The sequence below is a fragment of the Anabrus simplex genome, chromosome 10, assembly GCF_040414725.1.
Source record: "Anabrus simplex isolate iqAnaSimp1 chromosome 10, ASM4041472v1, whole genome shotgun sequence".
NCBI classification, from domain to species: domain Eukaryota; kingdom Metazoa; phylum Arthropoda; class Insecta; order Orthoptera; family Tettigoniidae; genus Anabrus; species Anabrus simplex.
In genome coordinates, this window is record NC_090274.1 from 127,502,655 (window position 1) to 127,523,679 (window position 21,025).

The 21,025-nt window shown below is 39.5% G+C and overlaps 2 protein-coding genes across 6 annotated transcripts in view; one reads left to right on the top strand and one right to left on the bottom strand.

Annotated features, from left to right (window-relative positions):
- Positions 1–15,605, bottom strand: part of LOC136882391 (sesquipedalian-1) — a 32,669-nt gene extending 17,064 nt beyond the window's left edge. For all 5 annotated transcript variants that reach the window (XR_010861160.2, XR_011018795.1, XR_010861161.2 and 2 more), the window contains exons 1-3: positions 15,478–15,605; positions 15,139–15,383; positions 1,285–1,473 (exon numbers count right to left, since the gene is read on the bottom strand). Coding sequence is in view for 1 of the 5 variants with exons in the window: in XM_067155019.2 (XP_067011120.1) it covers positions 1,285–1,473; positions 15,139–15,343 (394 nt within the window). In the remaining 4 variants the exon portion in view is untranslated. The remainder of the gene's footprint in view (positions 1–1,284; positions 1,474–15,138; positions 15,384–15,477) is intronic.
- Positions 15,606–19,173: 3,568 nt separating this feature from the next.
- LOC136881915 (putative phospholipase B-like 2) overlaps positions 19,174–21,025 on the top strand; it is a 166,874-nt gene continuing 165,022 nt past the window's right edge. Inside the window, exon 1 of the mRNA XM_067154360.2 lies at positions 19,174–19,408. Coding sequence (XP_067010461.2) covers positions 19,194–19,408 — 215 coding nt within the window. The 5' untranslated portion in view covers positions 19,174–19,193. The remainder of the gene's footprint in view (positions 19,409–21,025) is intronic.

Genomic DNA, 21,025 nt, shown 5'->3' on the forward strand with positions numbered 1-21,025 from the left:
AAAGCTGGTTTGACCAGTACTCTCTCTTATGGCACATAGATCCAATAGCACTAGAGGAGGAGGGGTGACCATGTACTACAGAGACTTGAATAGCCGGGTAATATATGTATCATCAAACAATGCACAGCTAGGGCCAGAGTTTATGTTTGTTGAAACAAATAGAAACTCCTGACAGTTGCTGTATACAAACCGTCAAAAATAACAAATATGACTGAATTCGAATCCCGTTTACTTGACCTACTGCCTAGTTACAAGCATATTATTGTCATAGGAGACTTGAACAATAACCTCATACGGAACTAAACTATTGACACGTTTTCTTCCTCTGATGTGACCATCCTCCATCTTTTTTTTTAAATTTACAATTTGCTTTACATTGCATCAATACAGATAGGGCTTATGGCAACCATGGGATAGGAAGGACCTACGAGTGGTCATGGCCTTAATTAAGACCCCAACATTTGCCTGGTGTGAAAATGGGAAACCATGGAATAACATCTTCAGGGCTGATGACACTGGGGTTCGAACCCATTATCTCCCAAATAAATGACTGCAGCTATCAAACTCAGTAATAAATAATGTTATTTAAACGATAGACTATGGCAATTTTAAAAATGAATTTTAATGCAGCATAGTGTACTTTCTTATATGTATTTTCCTAATTGGAATTTACATAAATTCAATGTACGTGATTATGATGGCTACATCGAGATGTTTTGGTCTTCCACCATATACATCAGATCCTTCACCAACATATTCATGTCAAATTTGATGGAGTCACCCTCCACCCTTCAAGCATATGAGCGTCTCAAAGCTGAAGATGTCCCAAATAGGAATGAAACCTGTTCTACAAAAAAATGTTTAATATGATTGTGTATTTTTAGTGATTTAATAAATCATAATTTGTATAGAAAATGTGGAATAATACATTTCTGAAAGATGTACATCCTACTTCTGCTGGTAGAGATCGAGCTGCTTCCTTCTTCAACACAAGGCCTACAGCATATAGACCTTGATCGGCTGCCCTGCCCCATACTGCCCTCCGGTAGTGGTTATTAGAACAACAATCGACGAGGCATACTCAGTCATCTTTAGATAGAACGAACAAAAGCGTGGGATTTTAAAATAGTACAAAAATTACAGGGAATGCCCTCAAAATTGGGGAATCGGTCCTGATGATTGGGAGAAAAGATTAGAAATTGGAAGTCTCCCGCTTCCATCAGGCAATTTGGCATGTCTGTGAATACTGAAATAGTTCAAGAAGAAGAGAATGACATAACTTACCTTCCATCTCATCCAACTGGCGCTGTAACTCAGCAACCATAAGTTTCATGTAATCGTAGCTGGCACATGCAAGGGCTTTCATCCATTGTTCCATACTTTCCTGGGATTCTGCACCGAGTGTATAACTACGATTTCCAGTTCCATGGAAAACAATTTTGAAACCAAACTGTTCTTCATCCTCAGCTAGTTCTGAAAAATGAAAATGAAATTATGTAAGTAGGAACATTCGCTAGTCTAAAAATTGGGGGTCAATTACAGAAATGGTATTTAGACAATGTTTATAGTTAAACAATGTTTAAGTATGTCTGTCGCATTACAAAGATGTTATTTATCACTTACACCCTGTCTAAAACCAATGTTCAACCAGCCATGTTTAAACACCAATATAAATGGTCCATTATTGGACATTATAAATTTTCCAGCTAACTCATTCCTGGTTGCCAGCGTTTCGCCCCTGTGTGCTAGGCTGGGCTCAAAGTTGGTACCTAGCACACCCACCAAGACGTGCGGCTAGTGCATACCGTGGAGACCACTGCGTAGGCTACCAGGAGCCACTGCCGAAAACACTGTTTAACCTCAAATTTTAGGAGTGAATCACAATCAGAGGTTATGAACCATGAAACATATGACAAAGGACAGTCCACTAACTGTCAACTTGTCCGGCCCCATGGTGTAGGGGGCAACGCGCCCGCCTGTCACCCAGCTGCCCTGGGTTCGATTCCTGGCCAGGTCAGGGGTTTTTAATTGTAATGATTAATACCCCTGGCCTGGAGACACTGTGTTTGTGACGTCCTTAATCTTCCTTTCCTCACACACAACATTCCACATTACTGCCATTCCAATTACACACACGTTCATACAATATGGTGCCAGTAGAGGCAAAAGATCCACATGGGTCGACGCTCCCAATAAATAGCATGTAAGAAAAAAGAAAAACTGCCAACTTGACTACAATTCTTGGCAACTGACATTTTATTATTCTTGGGATAATTTCCCTGGAGTTATAGGCCACTTCGACTACATCCATAGCGGAATAACTTGTCCCGATCGCCAGAGGCTGTCACATCATCCAGGAGGAATTCAGTTATTACATTTACTGCCAACTAAGCATATATAATAGCGACACTAAAAAATAGGAACTGAGCGAGTTGGCCGTGCGGCTAGGAGCGCGCAGCTGTGAGCTCGCATCCGGGAGATAGCGAGTTCGAACCCCACTGTCGGCAGTCCTGAAGATGGTTTTCCGTGGTTTCCCATTTTCACACCAGGCAAATGCTGGGGCTGTACCTTAATTAAGGCCACGGCTGCTTCCTTTCCCTTCCTAGGCCTTTTCTGTCCCATCGTCGCCATAAGACCTATCTGTGTTGGTGCGATGTAAAACAAGCAAAAAAATAAGTAGGCTGTGTGTGTGGGTTTATTGTATGGTCATGTTAATTGAGATAAGTTTTCAACAACTATGAGATAGGAAAAGGCAAGGACTGGGAAGAAAGAGCTGTGGCCATAATAACCCCAGTACAGTATTTGCCGAATGTATAAACGGGGAAATATAGAAAACAATCCTCACCGATGGTGCGTTTCGAACTTATGATGACCCGTACAACTTACTCGGTTACCTAGTAATATAATTTAATCTTCTCTTTGCAGAAGCTATTACGCTCACCGTAACAATAATACACTTCCTCATACAGTGGTTTTAGTGTGGATAATATGAGATTTTATTTCCACCAAAAGTGATATTCTTATCTGTGACCAAGTCATGCTCATGCTTAATGTTTAGCCATCCATATCCGAGTAAAGTGCAGTAAGACGACAGCTGACTAATGTTTGGCGCACGAATTTCACTGGTTGTGAGAAGCAAAGAACTGTTGATAAACTTGACCATAATATGCTAATATGGTCGTTTGATTCTGTATTGACTTGTCTGAATTATTTTAGTTTTCTATCATTATAAGGTGTATTGATAAATTAAGAAAAGAATTGCATGGAAGATACTTCTATTTTCAATTTCAAACCAATACTGAAACTTTAAATGACATCTAGCTAAACACCGGCTGAACGTAGTTTATGCAATGGAAGATCATGCTAGACTTAGACGTTGTTTAGGTAGATGTTGTCTAAGGCTTACAACTAGTCATTGTTTCTGCAATCCGCCTTGGAAATGTTAATCATATCAAAGAAGTTAACAGTTCAATCACATAACGGGTGCAACACAGTGGCATGTGTGTCGGTGACCATGAAGTAACTAGCCAGGCTCCTCACTTCCACCTCGCCTCACGTGGTCAACCTCTGTTCTCTTCTCACACTAGTGGTGTTAGAAGTCTCGTGGTTCTTACCGCCAGTTGAGTCACAGCAGAAATTCTGTGACTAAATTATAACATCACAAATCAATATCTACAATGTTCATCATCCATATCAGTGGCACCTAAAAGGATATGTAAAATAAAGTTTCAGAGAAAAGTCACATTTCTCTTGGCAAACTTAACAGTATTGTTGACCACACCTGCAAACACACATGATGAAAAGAAAGAGTTGCAAAGAAATACAGGAACATGAAACTAACAATGACAGAGAGAGAGAGGGACAATCTCCATCATGGACTCTTTTCCAGTTCTTCTTCATTCATTTCTTCTCAGCCTCCATGGATCTAGTTTCTATTTCCCACTAGGGAAATAACACACCTCTTGTGCCAAAACCAACCTTCAAATTCCAACAGTAGAGTGATGAACTAAAAGAAGACCTGCTATTTTCAACTGACAGGCACCAAAATCAAAGCCAGAATGGACATCCCTGCTTCAAGTGGAGTGGGGTGCCTCTGTCTCACTAGTATCTTACAGCTTCAATCGGTAATAAAATAAAAACAAATATTTGAACGGTGAAAACACAAATTCTTCTTACGTCATGCACAATATGTAATCGCCTTATTGCCACACCATTTTTCCTTAATTTCCCGGCAATATTTCACAGGCACTACGAATTTGGGAGGTTTGTTTGTTTTAGATCTGCTTGAGAATCGGCAATATTTTTATCATGTCAGAGAAACTTGGTGATGAAAACTGATAGAAGATTGTAATTTCAGGATGCAGAAGACCTCCTTTTCATGAATGTTCTCATTTCTATTAGGCGGCAATAAGGAGCTGGATGGTACATACGAAAACAGTTTTTAGAATGAAGACCCAATGGCAGCTGTCAGTAGCGTGAACGGAATCAAATGAATCGATTCAGTAAAATAACTTATTAAGAGTGTTGTCTCAGTTTAAATGTAAACTTAAAAGCTTTCCAGCGTGAACACGTCTGTCCAGCATGGTGACAAAGGAAGGCTTCATTAAGATAAGTTCCAATGGATAGAGATGAACAAATATTGAGTGTGACGCGACAGAATCTGATGTTCTTTGAAGAACGAAACGTGTCATTCTTTGTATTTATTCCTTGTTTAATAATGTGTTTTTTTATGGGTATATTATCTATACTAACATATAAAGAGGTAAAGTTAGTTTGTATGTAACGGCTAATCTCTGAAACTACTGGACCAACTCTAAAAATTATTTTACTAATGTAAATATTCATTATCCCTGAGGGACATGGGCTGTATTTTATTTTCAAAACAATTCGAGGGGGTGGCACGGTGGGGAGATATTAAAATACTAGGCTAATATACCGTCAAACAGGGCAATTTCGGACACAGGTGATTTCGGACAGTATGGTAGATTTGCCTTTTTTTTTTTTGTTGCATAGCTCTGCACTTCTGGGCGTGTTTTAGTTTGTCCTTGAGGTTATGTTTCCCCGTGTCCACGTTTTTTATTACGAGTTGACTTCTTACTTTGGAAAATTTCCAGTGTGCTCTGGTAGTGGTGAAAGTTCATGTATTATCATTAACCCTCACGGAGTAGCTCACACGTTTGAAACATTAGTCGCGCGGGGTGTTGAGAACACCCCAAAAATATTTTTGAGTTACACTCAATGTTTCTGTTATCAGATTGAAGTAAAGACTTGTAAGAAGACATTCAACAAACACAAGGTCAGAAACAGTCTGTATCACTTTGTGGTTCCCCCGAAATCTTGGTAACATTTTTCTCACACATTCCTCACATGTTTCAGACACATCACTCTACAACAGCGATCATAGTACGATTTAGTCTTTACATCTTTGTTTCTAGAGCATACTGTGCACCATGATTGTTTCGGAGCTCGTTCTCGGACGTTTGTCGTCTTACTGGGGTCATCAGCACCAGTTAGTTTTGCGGCTTTTTCCCTAATGGTCTTCGGCAGGCTTTCGGTATAAACTCTTTTACGCATTGTGGGATTCACGAATTCCCTTCCAAGTTCACGCAGGAACATTCGGCGTACAAGTTTCTTCACAGGGTTGTTTGAAGAAAATATGATCTGAGCGTTAATTCCAGCAATTACATGTTATAAATCTCATTTTTGGTCTGTACTGAAATACTTTAATTGAACAGGTGGATTAAAGAACAGCTTTATTATTTTTGAATTCCAGCAATGTCAAGAATTCTGAAGAGTACTGCTAATGGCCAGCGTCTGCATTTCCGTGATGTCGAATATGTGTCAGACATTTGATCGACTGTGTCCACTCCTCTTTTAGTCGCGTTGAACATGGTTGCAATTGCAGGTTTCTTTTCATCTCTTGTACTAGTATAAATTTCATCATCAAAATGCACTGATAGAAGAACTACACATTTGTTCTTCTTTGAGACATAAGAGACAATAGTCATGTTTTCCCGGAACCCAAACAGGTTATTTTTTACATCTCTGTCCTTCGCACACATGAAGTCCACTGGTAACTCCCTCATTCTTACGAAGTGTACTAACCAGAGTCAGTTTCTTTTCATGGAGTTCTCTTGCAAGAGGAATGCTGCAAAACCAATTATCAGTTGTTATGTTACGCCCAGACCCTTCAATAGGTCGAACTAACCTCTTTACAACTTCTGTCGGTGAGTTATTTACTACCCATGGCCCCTCTGGTTGTTTGCCAATGTAAATTTCCATTGACTGAGTGTACCATGTCTTAGCATCAGACAGTGTCATAATTTTCAAACCGTATTTAGCTGGTTTGCTTCGGATGTACACTCGAAAACTACATCTACCTCTAAAAGGAACAAGTTGCTCGTCAACAGTTGCATATTACATGTGATAAAATTCATTTTTGGGTCCGTATTGAAAATATTTTTACATAAAATGAACTTCATTATTAGTTGGAACGACAACAACGTTCCCTTCCAACTAATACGCTCACCTCAACACGCCCAACAGCAAAGAGCCATACCCATTACAAACTCTTACCACATCAAAGAAGATGGTCTAATGACAATATAGCCTACGGCACCAACATTTCCAACTACTATTATCTCAAAAGGAACCAGGCCATATGAAAATTCTTCAAAATTTATAAGCAAATAAATTAAAATCTATTTATTAACTTCAAGAACTAACGATCATTACCATTGCTCAACTTTCCATAAGTTTTAACAATACGCCATCTGACAACTAAATGGAATGTGTTTTCTGATTTTTATCTTTATTGTAATATCTTTTAATATGTCATAATCGTCAAATAATTATCATGTTTTTAGACTCCAGTATTATCACAAATATTGTCAAGTAACAGCATACTACATTTTATATTGTAATAGTTATTCAACAATCTCCAATACATTTTAAACAACATAGTTTTTAACAGCATTCATAAATTATTTCCAATCAGGTACCTGATCTATCCTAAGATGAAAAATGTGGCTGATGATGCCTAATATTGATAGGCAAAACATGTACCATCTAATATGTTAATTTCATGTTAACAATTTTGATAAGGACAATGTCCTAATTTTTAAAATTGTATTGTATTGAATAAGTGGATGAATAATAAAACATACAAGTGTTATTTAAAACAGCTGCATATTCGGAAAGTGTGTAACTATTCTCACAGTTGGAGAGAAAAAGTTTGAAAATCTCCCTAATTTATCAAGTTCCCTTCTCTGCCGTCGGTCCCTGATGTCATCAAACCGAAAAGCATGCAACAAGAAGAGGAATCTGCATAGACTGATTGTTGCATGAAATATATCTACTCCGAAACCGGTCTGATCCCATAAGTCTTTGAGATTTTGATGTCCAGAGCGATAAACACCTGCTAGTATCAGAATACCAATCACACACTTTATTTACAGTACATTACACAAGGTGTTACATCAGTGTGATTAAATCAGAGAACATGAAGACGCGAAGTACAATGTCAGTTTCAAAGTGGTCATGAAGGGCGAGTCAAAATTGTATAAACATGAGATAACATAATCACTTAAACAAAAAACATATAAACATATAAACTGTAACACTGATGTAACACCTTGTGTAATATAAATGTCTACATGCTAGCCTATTTCCCACATTTTGGCTGAAGATGACGCCAAACAGCGTCGAAACTAGTTCCAAGTGTAAATATATGTTGTAAATAAACTATAACATTTATTTGTATTGAAAAGGTGGACCCTTTTAAGTTTCCTATCTTAAAAAGCATGTGCATCCAAAATCACCCCAATGTAGGGGGTGAATTTGGACACCCCTTTTTATTGTCTCAGAAAAACATATGTTGGCGTAAATTTTTCTTTTGTAGGGTATTGTATTAATTGGATTTATTCCTCATTATTAGGATGATAAAAAATACAATTTAAGACTCCCTTCATGAGTTAAGATGAAAATAACCTCAAAACCGTCCGAAAACACCCCGTTTGACGGTAGGCTAAATATCAAATTTGTCGTACAAGGACAAGACAAAGCTCAATTTAAGCCCCTTGACGCAAAGAACAAAACTCTGTAAGCCCTACGGGCCCGAAAACGACAGTGTTTTTAAGGCCCTAAAACGAACCGTTATGGAGATATTGGCACCTCAATACCCCTGCTCTAGGAATCGGATAAAGTAATGAACTGCCAAAACCATGGCAACGTCAGCTCCAGTATTCTTACAGCAGTGAGATTATCTACAATATATCACAAAAACCTAACATGTTACAGACATGAAAATTGGTATTTGGAACCTCCTTTAAAATTAAAAGAACACAAATTTTGGTATTCAGAAAGTCCACTTAAGGGGTGAGAGGGGGGTGTGAAAAGAAGTGAGGAAGGAGTTGAATTCTTTATACAAGGATACATATATTTCAGAAACTGTAGATGTTAAAGATGTTAAAAGTGGTAGGCTACTTCGAATCTCAAAAATAAATGAACACACTTTGTTTGGAAAAGCCACTTAAGGGGGGTGAATTTTTTTTTTTAAAGAGCGCGTGTATGACCCTGTTTTACGGCTGGATGCCCTTCCCGACGTCAACCTTGTTTGTAGGGACGTAATTATTATTGCGTGTTCCTGTTGTGGTTGCTAACGTGGTGTGTTGAGTGAATATGAAGAGGAGAGTGTTTGGACAAACACAAACAATCTGTCCCTCAGCCAGATGAATTAATCACACGCGATTAAAATCCCTGACCCAGCCCACAATCAAGCACAGAACCCTGTGAACCGAAGGCCTCAATGCTGACCACTCAGCCAAGGAGTAGGCAGTTTTTAAAATGAATACATCTACAGTATATCTCATAAACTCAACATTTTACAGACGTGAAAACTGGTATTTGTAATCCCCTTTAAAAATAAACACGCACTTTTTGTTTTCGGAAAATCAACTTAAGCTGGAGATTGAAAATAAGTGAAGGAGTTGAATTCTCTTTCTGAGGATAGTTATATCTCGAAAACTAAGATGTTACAGACATGAAAATCGGTATTTGGAATCTCCTTTAGAAATAAAGAAACCCTTTCTTTTTCCAACTTAAAAGAGGACTGTTTTTCACATGTAGAGTTTTATGTTGCATGTTCCAGATTTAGCTCTGCCAGTAGCCTGGTCATCTTAGCCCCAAAAGGCAATGCCACAAGCATGGTTTACAAAGAGGTTCTGGGGTAAATGAAATGCAATTTTTCGGTGAGTTTTTATACTTTAGGGATTTTCAGATAATGTATTAGTGCAGTACCGAGGAACAATTAATTTTTATCAACTTACCAAATCCTCGGGAGCGAAGCCGTGGGTAACAGCTAGTAGTGTAATATTTATATTGAAATTGTGTTGGGCACAATGGAAAGATTTCAAGTATACATTCAGTAAAATGAACCTACTATCCCATCACTACTTGGTACACAGTGACCAAACCAACACTGCTTCTCTCTGTGAAACTCTTCCATACTTTCGAACTTCCTTATTTGCCACTCCATCTCCCAATGGGACATCAACAAACGTTTCAGCTGGTAAGGCGGCCCTGGCAGCTCAGGAGCTGTATTGCTCGTGGATAAGCAGCGTGTCACCGACAGTTTCCATTGTGTAAAATGCAGGATAGATTTGGGTGAAGTGACATCTACCGCATACAACAATAGCGTTTGTTGGCGGCACACAAGATTCAGCAAGCAGGATGGCAATGCTGCTTGTACGGAATGCCCCCCGTTACGAACCTAACTCCACTGTGGTGGATGCTATTCAGTTTCACAAGCATGCTTTGCCTTGCTGATCCATATACTGCAATGCCGTAGTCTAACCTGGATGAAATGGGTACCCTATAATATTGTAAGACCACCGTATGGTCTGCCCCCAACGTAGTGCCGCTAAGAGTCCGGCAGGCTCCATGGCTAAATAGTTAGCGTGCTGACCTTTGGTCACAGGGGTCCCGGTTTCGATTCCCAGCAGGGTCGGGAATTTTACCATCGTTGGTCAATTTCACTGGCACGGGGGCTGGGTGTACGTGTCGTCTTCATCATCATTTCATCCTCATCTCGACGCGCAGGTCACCTACGGGAGTCAAATCAAAAGACCTGCACCTGGCAAGCCGAACATGTCCTGAATATGAACTGAATGGAAAGACAACATTACAGTTCACTTTGCAATATGCATGTAAGGACATAGATCGGTGGAAACATAGTATTTTGTGATGAAAGCAAGTTTACTGGATCTGATGAGAGGAAAATGGTTTGTTGTAAACCAAATAAAGAATTAAAACCAAAACATTTCCAACCCATTAGGGATGCTCTTTATCACCGACACTGTTCAACATCTAACTTGAAGAAATAATCAATGAAAGTTTTAATGGAAATAGTGGAGTTTGTGTTGGAGGTAGGAGAGTAGAATGTATAAGATTTGCAGATGATATGGTTGTGATGGGAGAAAGCGAACGTGAAATGATACAAATGTTAGATAAACTCAACATGAAACTAGAAGAATATGGAATGCGAATTAATAAGAAGAAGACCAAAAGTATGATAATTGGAGGAAAAGGTAGAAGTTGTCATATTAGTATAGGAGAAGAAATGGAGCAAGTCAGTAACTTCAAGTATTTGGGAAGTATGATCACAGATGATATGTATTGCACAACAGAAATTAAGAAAAGAATTGCCATAGCAAAAGAAGGCTTTAGGAAAAAATCAAAATTATTTTGTGGACCACTAAACAAAGATTTGAGGAAAAGAATTGCTAAGTGTTACATTTGGAGCATAGCGCTGTATGGCGCAGAGACTTGGACATTGAGAAAGAAAGATGAGAGAAGATTGGAGGCACTAGAGATGTGGGTATGGAGGAGAATAGAACGAGTGAAATGGGAAGACCGGGTAAGGAATGAGGAGGTTTTACGAAGAGTAGGAGAAGAACGAAGTATGTTACAAACCATTAGAAGGAGAAAAATGAACTGGATCGGACATTGTTTGAGGAGGGACTGTTTACTGAAAGAAGGAATAGAAGGAATGGTGAAAGGCAAACGAGGAAGAGGAAGGAAGAAATATCAAATGTTGGACAATATCCAAGGAAATAAATATTCAGACATGAAAAACTTGGCACAGGACAAGCAACAGTGGAAGAGGTTCATCCCATGACAAGACCTGCCATAAGGCAGAATACCTAGATAGATAGATAGATAGATAGGCCTCTGGCATTCTGTAGGGGGATAGCAGTGCATTGTATGTTGGATAGCGGTGAAAAGATCAATCAAGTGAACATCCCAGCAGTGACTAAGCCATTGATCCCCAGATTAGGCCCCCGCAAAGCAGCTGAGAGAATTCGAGCATTTTAGCATTCTCTTTGTTAGGAGATAGGAGCACACATTATGTTACATAACTGGGAAAAGCTGAATTTGGTCTGGATTGGTTACGTGCGGCTGGATACGAGATTGAGACTGCAGTTCATTTAATGCGATGATGACTGTGTTTTTATTCGGCGCAGGTTGGTAACGGAATGTATTTCTCTTGATTGCTGGGAATTACTTCATACCTGATTTCAGCCAGTGGAACCTGGGAGCCAGAATCTGGACCAATGGTAAAGTCAATAGCCGCACCTAATAATGTACAGCAATCGTCTTGACCTTAGTTCATAAGTTGTCAAGTTGGCAGCCCTGTGCACCATGCGAGAAAGAAATTAGTCATGTGGCACCTAGATGTCTGCATTACCAAGTCATGATTCGTGGCAGTAATGTTGTGTAGCAGAAAGTAAAACATTGTCCAAACAGATGGAACATGAGTGTTGCTGATACGGAGTGTTACAAATACAGTATGCAAGATTAACATCCTGTGACGTTGAACATACATTTTCAACGTACAAGTCAATGTTCCATGATAACAGTCACATCTTTAAGATGCCCAGTTTAAGCTCAGTGGCTGTAATTGCTACAAAAGCACTTGCGACGATCTAGTTTCAGTCTGGATAATTTAAAGAAAATGTTTTCATTGTTTTGAAACACATTTGACTTTTGTAGCACATGAAATATAAATAATTTTCAATTTTTAAGCAGCTAGACAGAAGGTTCAGAACAGAACTGTGTTGCCTAAAAACAGGAACGATGAAACAGACAAACATGAATAAGTAACCAGCACAATGAATAAGTTATGAGCCTCCAAGAGGGGAGGGCAAGAGAAGTCCCTGCCCGAGGCAATCTGCTGTGGTTTGGAGGACTAATTAAAACCGTCTTTAGCTGCTGGCCTTCTGACCTCAACTTGGCAAGTTCGATCCTGGCTCAGTCTGGTGATACTTGAAGATGCTCAAATACATCAGCCTCATGTCGGTAAATTTATCGACACGTAAGAGAACTCCTGCGGGACTAAATTCCGGCACCTTGGCATCTCCAAAAACTGTAAAAGTATAGTACGCGAACTTTTTTTTGAGCCCTAGTTCCCATTATGCACTATGGAGTTCAGGGCTCAAGGAAAGGTTCGCGTACTATAGTTAGTGGAACGTACAAGCCAATAACATTATTATTAAAACTGTCTATCACTGAGCGAGGTAGGCCTAATAGGATAAATTTTCAGGTAATGAATATGAACAAACCGGGAGCAGATTAGTGCACTAATTTTAAAAGAGGTATCTACAAACAGGTTCTTCAAATTGTGTATCCAGCAGTAAAATTATTATTTCCAAAAGTGGCAACTTCTCTTGTGAATGCCGAATTCTCCGACATCTTGATTTGACAAGCATTGTTCGAATTTATAAAGATCTGAACTGTCCCAGCATTGTTTAATTACAGTGACACCTTTTCATCTTTTCTCACTAGGTTGATTCCAGCCCTGAAACCAGTGGGTTTCCATGAATGTCTGTCATTTTGTATTCAGCCTACGGCACTAAAACATGCCCAACAACTTAGTCTTAATGGCAAACTGTGCCGAATTGGAGCCTGAAAAGAGGTGTAGTAAGTATGATATGATGAATGCCAGGACAGGAACTGGTAGATCATTTTAACTATTTAGGATGTATATTCTCCCAGGGTGGTAGAGTTCTAAGGGAAATTGAATCAAGGTGCTGCAAAGCTAATGCAGTGAACTAACAGTTTCAATCAACAGTATCCTGTAAGAAAGGATAACATTACAATGTTCTGTTTCAGACTGGCAGATTATTGTTATTATTTTTTTACAAGTTGCTTTAAGTCGCACAGACACAGATAGGTCTTGTGGCGATGATGGTATAGCAAAAGGGCTGGGAGTGGGGAGGAAGCAGCCGTGGCCTTAAGGCACAGCCCCAGCATTTGCCTGGTGTGAAAATGGGAAACCACGGAAAACCATTTTCAGGGCTGCTGACAGTGGGGTTCGAACCCACTATCTCCCGAATACTGGATACCGACCGCATTTAAGCGACAGCAGCTATCGAGCTTTGTAACATCAGAGATTGTGGGATGTTTACTGACATGTTGTGTTTGCAATCAAACACAGTATATAAAATACAAACGAGCATTACACAGTTTCACAGTATTTAGCGCACAAATCATGAGCTTACATGCCAAGTGAATTGGTAAAGTGTTCTGATAGTGACAGTAAAGGGAATACTACGCATCACTTAACAATCTGGATAAGTAGTGATTATGCTGCTAGACGTGAATACCCTGCCCAGTTACTGCTCTGTGCACCGCGGTACAGAACACCAGGGCGAACCTGCATGAGCAACGGGGTGCAAATACAAAGTTTGAAGAATGCCAACTAGTTACTTTTCACAATATAAAGGGGCACAATTGCAGAGAAAAAAAGCACAAATGTTGGATATGTACAACAATTTAAAGAATAGGACAGGGTTGCGTCCATAACTCAAACGGGCCAGCCAAAACAGTTAAATGAACGTGAAGAAAGACCTCTTTTAAGATAAATAGGAAAAGATCCTAAACTAAGTGTGCTACAACTTGCAAGGGTGGTGGAAGAAACCACTCGTAAATCAGTCCATTCTGAAACAGTGCAAAGGAAACTTAGAAAGACTGGATATAACAGGAGGGTGAACTAACAGTGAGGTGAACTGAATGGAAAGACAACAGTACAGTTCACTTTGCGATATGCATATAAGGACATAGATCGGCGGAAACGTGGTATTTTGTGATGAAAGCAAGTTTACTATTTATGGATCTGATGAGAGGAAAATGGTTTGTTGTAAACCAAATAAAGAATTAAAACCAAAACATTTCCAACCCACTAAGTTATTAAACCATGGAGGTGGGAATGTAGTGGTATGGGCGTGCCTTTCGTCTGCTGGAGTAAGGGTATGTCATTTATTGAACATGCAATGTATCATTAATCATTACCCACCCAGCCTGAAGCAGAACTTACAACAATTCTGAAATGTCACCAAGTACTAGATTGTTTTGAATGTCATGTTTCATGTTATTATGGTTCTGGTGTCCAAATATTAAAGTGATTCCGATAATATGTAGTAAAGAGAAGATTTATTTTTCATTTGTCATATTTGCTCTGGGATGCTTTTATTATTATATGATTATATTAGACAAGTGGAAGAATTGTATTTTCAAGCTTACTACAGTATTATGTAGCCTACATGCATCACGTAAATGAAAATATAATGTTCTGTTGTCATATATGATGGTGCCTGAATATTAAGCCTGCTCCATCCAATCCCAAAATTACTCCTACTACAATGTTTTTAACAGTTTGCACGACAATGATCAATGGAAAATGATTACACCACAAGCTTTTCATATAAGAGAAGTAACTGTTCATCAACTATATACAACCATCCAAGTAATATTACATTCTATAATTGAACATGTAGGCCTTCACAGACTGAAATGCAAGATGAATACTTTATTTCGACTGGATGTCTCTGTCGCATAAAAATTTAATTCACGTGAACAGTAGTATAAAACGCAACATAAAATTACATATTAAAATTCTCACTATGAGAAGATATGCATATGTATATCCAGAATAGTTAAATTTTGTATCTTAAAGAGGGAATATGTTAACTTCGACAATTTCAACAGTCGGCCTAATATACAATCGAGCAAACATACTCTTACGACAAAGTAAAAGCATGTAACTTTTTAAAACATTCGTGTATGAACTATTATACATACCTATTGTACATCCTTCGAGAACAATCACGCCCACAGGTTCCTTTTCGCCACGTTTTTCGAAGTAGAACAACAGATTCCCCTTGAGAACGAACCACCTCCTTTGATAACCCTTATTCACTTCACCTCGCTTCACCAACCATCCTTCACGATCTACAGGAGTTGCGGAAGACGCAAATGCAGCTAGATTCTTCTCGTTTATCTTCATGACCCCGGGAAGAAACTAAGGAGCTGTTATTTTTATAAATCTGGAAGTGAAATGGAGCCCTTTCATTAATTCGCTTGATATTCAATATCGCTTATATATAACATTTCTATCACAGTTCCTGTTTTAAAACCTACTTTACTTTTGCATGACTTGATTAGCGGTGAGTTTCTGCTGAACTTCATCCATAGGCTTCCGTAAATTGACATTACACAAGTACACAGAGATCCATAACCTAAACAAATCCGCCCATTATTCAGGAAACGATCTTCAATGTCAATCGATGAATCGAAACGTATTTACCGCGCAATACCGCGCCCTATACGTAATTCAGTGACAGTTGAGATTACAAACTCCACACCAGAGTGTGTAAGGTGTTACATTCATATGTTACTCCCGTTGCCTACGGTTACTCCACATTAGAGCGGCTGGTTCAAACATGAGAATGTAAAAACTTCATAGATTATCCATAAATCAAGGCTTTGGTAAAAATGAAATCTTGTTGAGTAAAATATAAAAACTACTTTATTGCATTAAAAAAATTCAACCTGAAAATCACTTTTGTTCGTTTTTAGCATCATTCTTGTACACGGGGTTTATACAGAGTGTAACAAAAATGTACGGCATAAATTGCAGGACACATTCCTTATACATAGATGAAGAAATAATTATGTTATATGAATATGAGTCTGGAAACGCTTTGTTTCCATGCTACAACTCATTGTCTCCAACTCATTAATCATGGGGAAACACACAAGAACAGAACGTACCAGCATACAACATGCAACTCTTTCTCACAGATGTTCAATATGCCCTCCGTGAGCTTTGATACATTACTGATCACTGTAACAGTTGATGTTACCTGTAAACAAGCAATGACGTAAGTCGCATGGCAACAGGACATGTAAAATAAAACAAAAGGCTTTACGTCGCACCGACACAGATAGGTCTTATGGTGACGATATGATAGGAAAGGGCTAGGAGTTGGAAGGAAGCAGCCGTGGCCTTAATTAAGGTACAGCCCCAGTATTTGCCTGGTGTGAAAATGGGGAAACCACAGAAAACCATCTTCAGGGCTGCCGACATTGGGATTTGAACACACGATCTCCCGGATGCAAGCTCACAGCTGCGTGCCTCTAAACGCACGGCCAACTCGTCCGATCTCTTCAAAGTGGCGGGAGGGGGGGGGGGGGCGACTGCCCCTCTCGCCCCCTTAGTCGCCGCCACTGCGTGTGAGCAATGTGTCCTACAATTTATGCCGTATATTTTTGTTACACCCTGTATTTTTAAAGTAGCCTAACTTGATTCGTGCTCGTAAGTTACTATTTAAGAATTAAATCTGAGGTGGTGGTTGTGGTTATTGTTTTAAGAGGAAGTACAACTGATTAAAAGGTAAGTAAAAATCAATGATTTATTGTTAGCACAGAAATTAACAACCAGGTGTGAATAACCATAGATAACAATAAGTTCCACAAGGAGATTACACAATCTTAAAAAAACAAAGAGAGAGTGTGAAGATTGGTCACTAAGTTTTTGGAGTTGTTTTAATGTAGGTGGAGCCACTACATACTCCCTCCCCAGTGATAGCTGGAAAGAACGGGTACACTTCTCTTCTATTGTAGGAGTTGGTAGTTCTTGGTAGGTGGTGGTGGTGGTGGTGATTATTGTTTTGAGAGGAAGTACAACTAGGCAGCCATCCTTTATATGACATTAATGAGAGAAAAAATGGAAGGGATCCGACACTTTGAAAAATGAATGTATCGGCCAAAGGGAGACAAGGGCTACGAAGGGCGTGAAAATGAAATACTCCCTAGCCCTCGCAAACATAATAGCGTCGGGGTCGGAAAAGAACAAGACTTGACCAAGAGAGGTCGGATAGGATAGATGAAAGTGAGGAGTCTGGCACAATTAAGTGGAAGCAATGCCAGGACTCAGCTGAGGGCCCCGTGGTCGCCAGCCCACGCTCCAAAGTTCAGAGCCCCTGAGGCCCTTTTAGTCGCCTCTTACAACAGGCAGGGGATACCGTGGGTGTTATTCTACCGCCCCCACCCACAGGGGGAGTTCTTTGTAGGTGGGCTGTTGTTTGCATTTTGTGAAGCCTAAAAGAAAAGCAGGTTTCAGTCTGTCTAGTGATATAGTTTGTTCACTGTTGGGTAATTGAATCACAAAACGTTTATCTCTTCTAGTAAGTACTTTGAAGGGTCTGTCGTAGATTGGTTGTAATGGTTTCCGAACTGCATCATGACGAGCAAAAGCATGGGGCAGAACACTTCTTCGCCTTTTGTCGATGTGCGAAATGGTACCAACATAATGAATCACACGGTTGATAATGTTGATGGTGAGGTGAACTGGTCCTTGAGCGAAAACGATGCTGTGGTCGGTTCAGAACACAATTTATCGATAATGTTAACTGTTCAATCTATTCTTCAAGCACAGAAATCCTTTCGGTGGGTGATGCTGACAATGGGCGCCCATATGACAGTTTGTAGGGAGGGGCTCAGACCTGACGGTACGTAGTAATTTTATTATTTCGGAAGATAATTGGCGACTTGTATTCTGCGGTAGAATAACCTACGGTATCCCCTGCCTGTTGGTGGGGGACGGTACTACCACTTCTACGTAATACTGACTTTTAAATTTTTCTTGAAAGGAAAACACTTGACTACATTAAATTTTTGCCTTTCCCTGAGAGCTAGAGGGGGCCGCGGCCCCACCTTGCCCCCAGGTATGGGCGCCCTTGATGCTGACGGTTGCGACTGAATAACGGATATGCTAGGGCTCGAGTAATCCAGTATCCGGTCTGCTATTGTTGCTAGATTGTTCAATTTATCACTGGAAGATGCTAATATAGGCCTTAAGTTTACTGGTAGCCTTTGCATGAACATAGTCCTTAAAAATTCGTCCTGAACCTGTGTTCCAGCAATGGTACGCATTTTTCTGAATAACTGACTATATTGGCTTCTTGTCACCAAGTTCGATTTCTGTTAAAAGTTTGGTTACCTTTCGTTCTTCTGATTCCTCGAATTCAGTTACAAGACAAGGCTTGAGGTCTGTAAAAGGTGTGTTGGATAATGGTCGGTTCAAAAAGTTCCGCGACAACAGGCTCGAGCGATCATATTATGTAATTACATGTTGTCAATTCTTCCGTAATGCTGGCTGTAGCGAATTGTGCTTCGATTTGCACCAGCCATATTTTTACGTTCTTTCACCAAATGGGTAGTGTTTTTACCAAGACGCCTGCGATATGTGCATTACTGTTTTCGGACATGCCTGCTGATAATGTCCCTTCTGTATTCTCAGTGTTAGGCATGTTTACAGAAACACAATAGTCTACGGTTACACCGCACAACACTTGAATGTACACATTTTTATTTATCAAGTCGGGGTCACCTATGTTAGAGTACTCTAACTTGACTCCTGCTCTGAAGTTATCATTTAAGAATTAAATCTGAGGTAGGTAAAATTCAAATATTTGCTATTAGCATACGCCTAGCATCACGCTCAATTAAATTCTACAAAACATTAAGTTCCACAAGGAGATTATACAATCTTAGGAAAGCAAAGATAGAATGTGAAGATTGGTCACTTAAATCTTTGGAGTTGTTTTAATCTAGGTGGGGCCAACACGATATATATCCTAAACATATTTCAAGATTTTTGAATGTGATAGAAAATGCACTGTCAAAATCTCAAGTTCTTCAGAAAACTTGTCAAGTATTTTCTCGGAATCTAAATAATGTTAGTTGAGAGCACTGGACTTCGGTATGTCCTTCCGTGATCTTTGACCTGACAGCTTGCCGTTCATGTGACTTATGAATCATATGGTCGTTGACTGTCAAGAGTGTTGGACACAATGACTTTTCGTAAGAAGTCATGTTGTTTCATATTTCTAATAACTGTACATATTCTTCGTGCAAATGCCAAGCAATATTCCATTGCAACATGGAAACCGATATCTGGTATTCAGGAACACCAAATTGAAGCTAAAAATGTGAGTGAAGCTATAAGGAAAATTCCGCACAAATATGCCGTGGGAGGAATATTGGAAAATGCCATTAACGAGACGGGGTAAGTTCTTACTGTATTTTTTAATAGGCCATTTCATTTTAAGAGAGTGTTTTTAACTATCTAGTACGTTTATTGCCATCTGTCTATCGACAAAATACTGTGTAGTCGACATACTTTGTCCTTGTTTAAAATAATATAAAATAACATGTCCTGACTGACTGATTCATCATCGCCGAGCTAAAACTATTGGACAAAAAGAAATGAAATTTTAGCGATACATTTATATTAGAGTGTAGGTGCTCATTAAGCGAGGATTTTTGGATATTCACCCCTGTGGTGGGGGCGGTACAATAACACCCACGGTATCCCCTGCCTATCATAAGAGGCGACTAAAAGAGTCCCAGGGGCTCTAAACTATGGAGCGTGGGTTGACGACCACGGGGTCCTTAGCTGAGTCCTGGCATTGTTTCCACTTGTGCCAAGCTCCTTAACTTTCATCTATCCTATCCGACCTCTCTTGGTCAACTCTTGTTTTTATTAGGTTTACGAGGGCTAGGGATCCTTTCATTTTCATGCCGTTCGTGGCCCTTGTCTTCCTTTGGCCGATATTTTCATTTTTCGAAGTGTCGGATCCGTTCCATTTTTTCCCTCTGATTAGTGAAATCTAGGGGATGGTTGCCTAGTTGTACTTCCTCTTAAAACAATAATCACCACCACTACTACCAACACCACCACTTTTAGATATTCTGTCGCTAAGGGGGTGAAAAGGGGGTTGAATTGTTTAAATGACTAGGTCTATATCTCAAAAACTTAACAGTTTACAGACGTAAACATTGGTATTTCGAATCGCCTTTATAAATAAAGAGACACGTATTTTTTTGTTTTGTTTTCGAAAAATCCCCTTAAGGGGGTAAATTAGGCGAAAGAGGGGTTGAATACCTTTCACGAGGATACTTATTTATCAAAATTGAAGATGTTACAGACATGAAAATCATCTTTAAAAATAAAGAAACACGAATTTGTTTGTCTTGATTTCAGATAATCTACTTTGGGGGTTGTAAAAAGGACTGAGGAAGGGTTGAATTCCCTTTCTTCTTTCTTTTCCTTTCTACCACTTTTCCCATATCTGTGGGGTTGCGGGTGCGAACTTTGTCGAACAAGTGGACTTGGCCCTGTTTTACGGCCGGATGCCCTTCCTGACACAACCCTATATGGAGGGATGTAATCACTTTCGCGTGTTTCTGTGTGTTGACTGAATATGACAAACACAAACACCCAGTCCCCGGGCCAGAAGAGTTAATCAAAGGCGATTAAAATCCCCGACCCGGCCGGGAATCGAAACCGGGACCCTCTGAACCGAAGGCCTCAACGCTGACCATTCAGCAAATGAGTCGGACTAGGTTGAATTCTCTTTATAAGGATACGTACGTATAACTTAAAAACTGAAGATGTTACAGACATGAACATTTGTATTTGGAATCTTTTTTAAAAATGAAGAAATATATATGTTTTTGTTTTCGGAAAGTTCACTTTGGGTGTTGTAAAAAGGACTGAAGAAGGGTTGAATTCTCTTTATGAGGATACTTATAACTCAAAAATTGAAGATGTTACAGACGTGAAAATTGGTATTGGGAATCTCCTTTAAAATTACAGGAACATGTATTGTTTTGTTTTCAG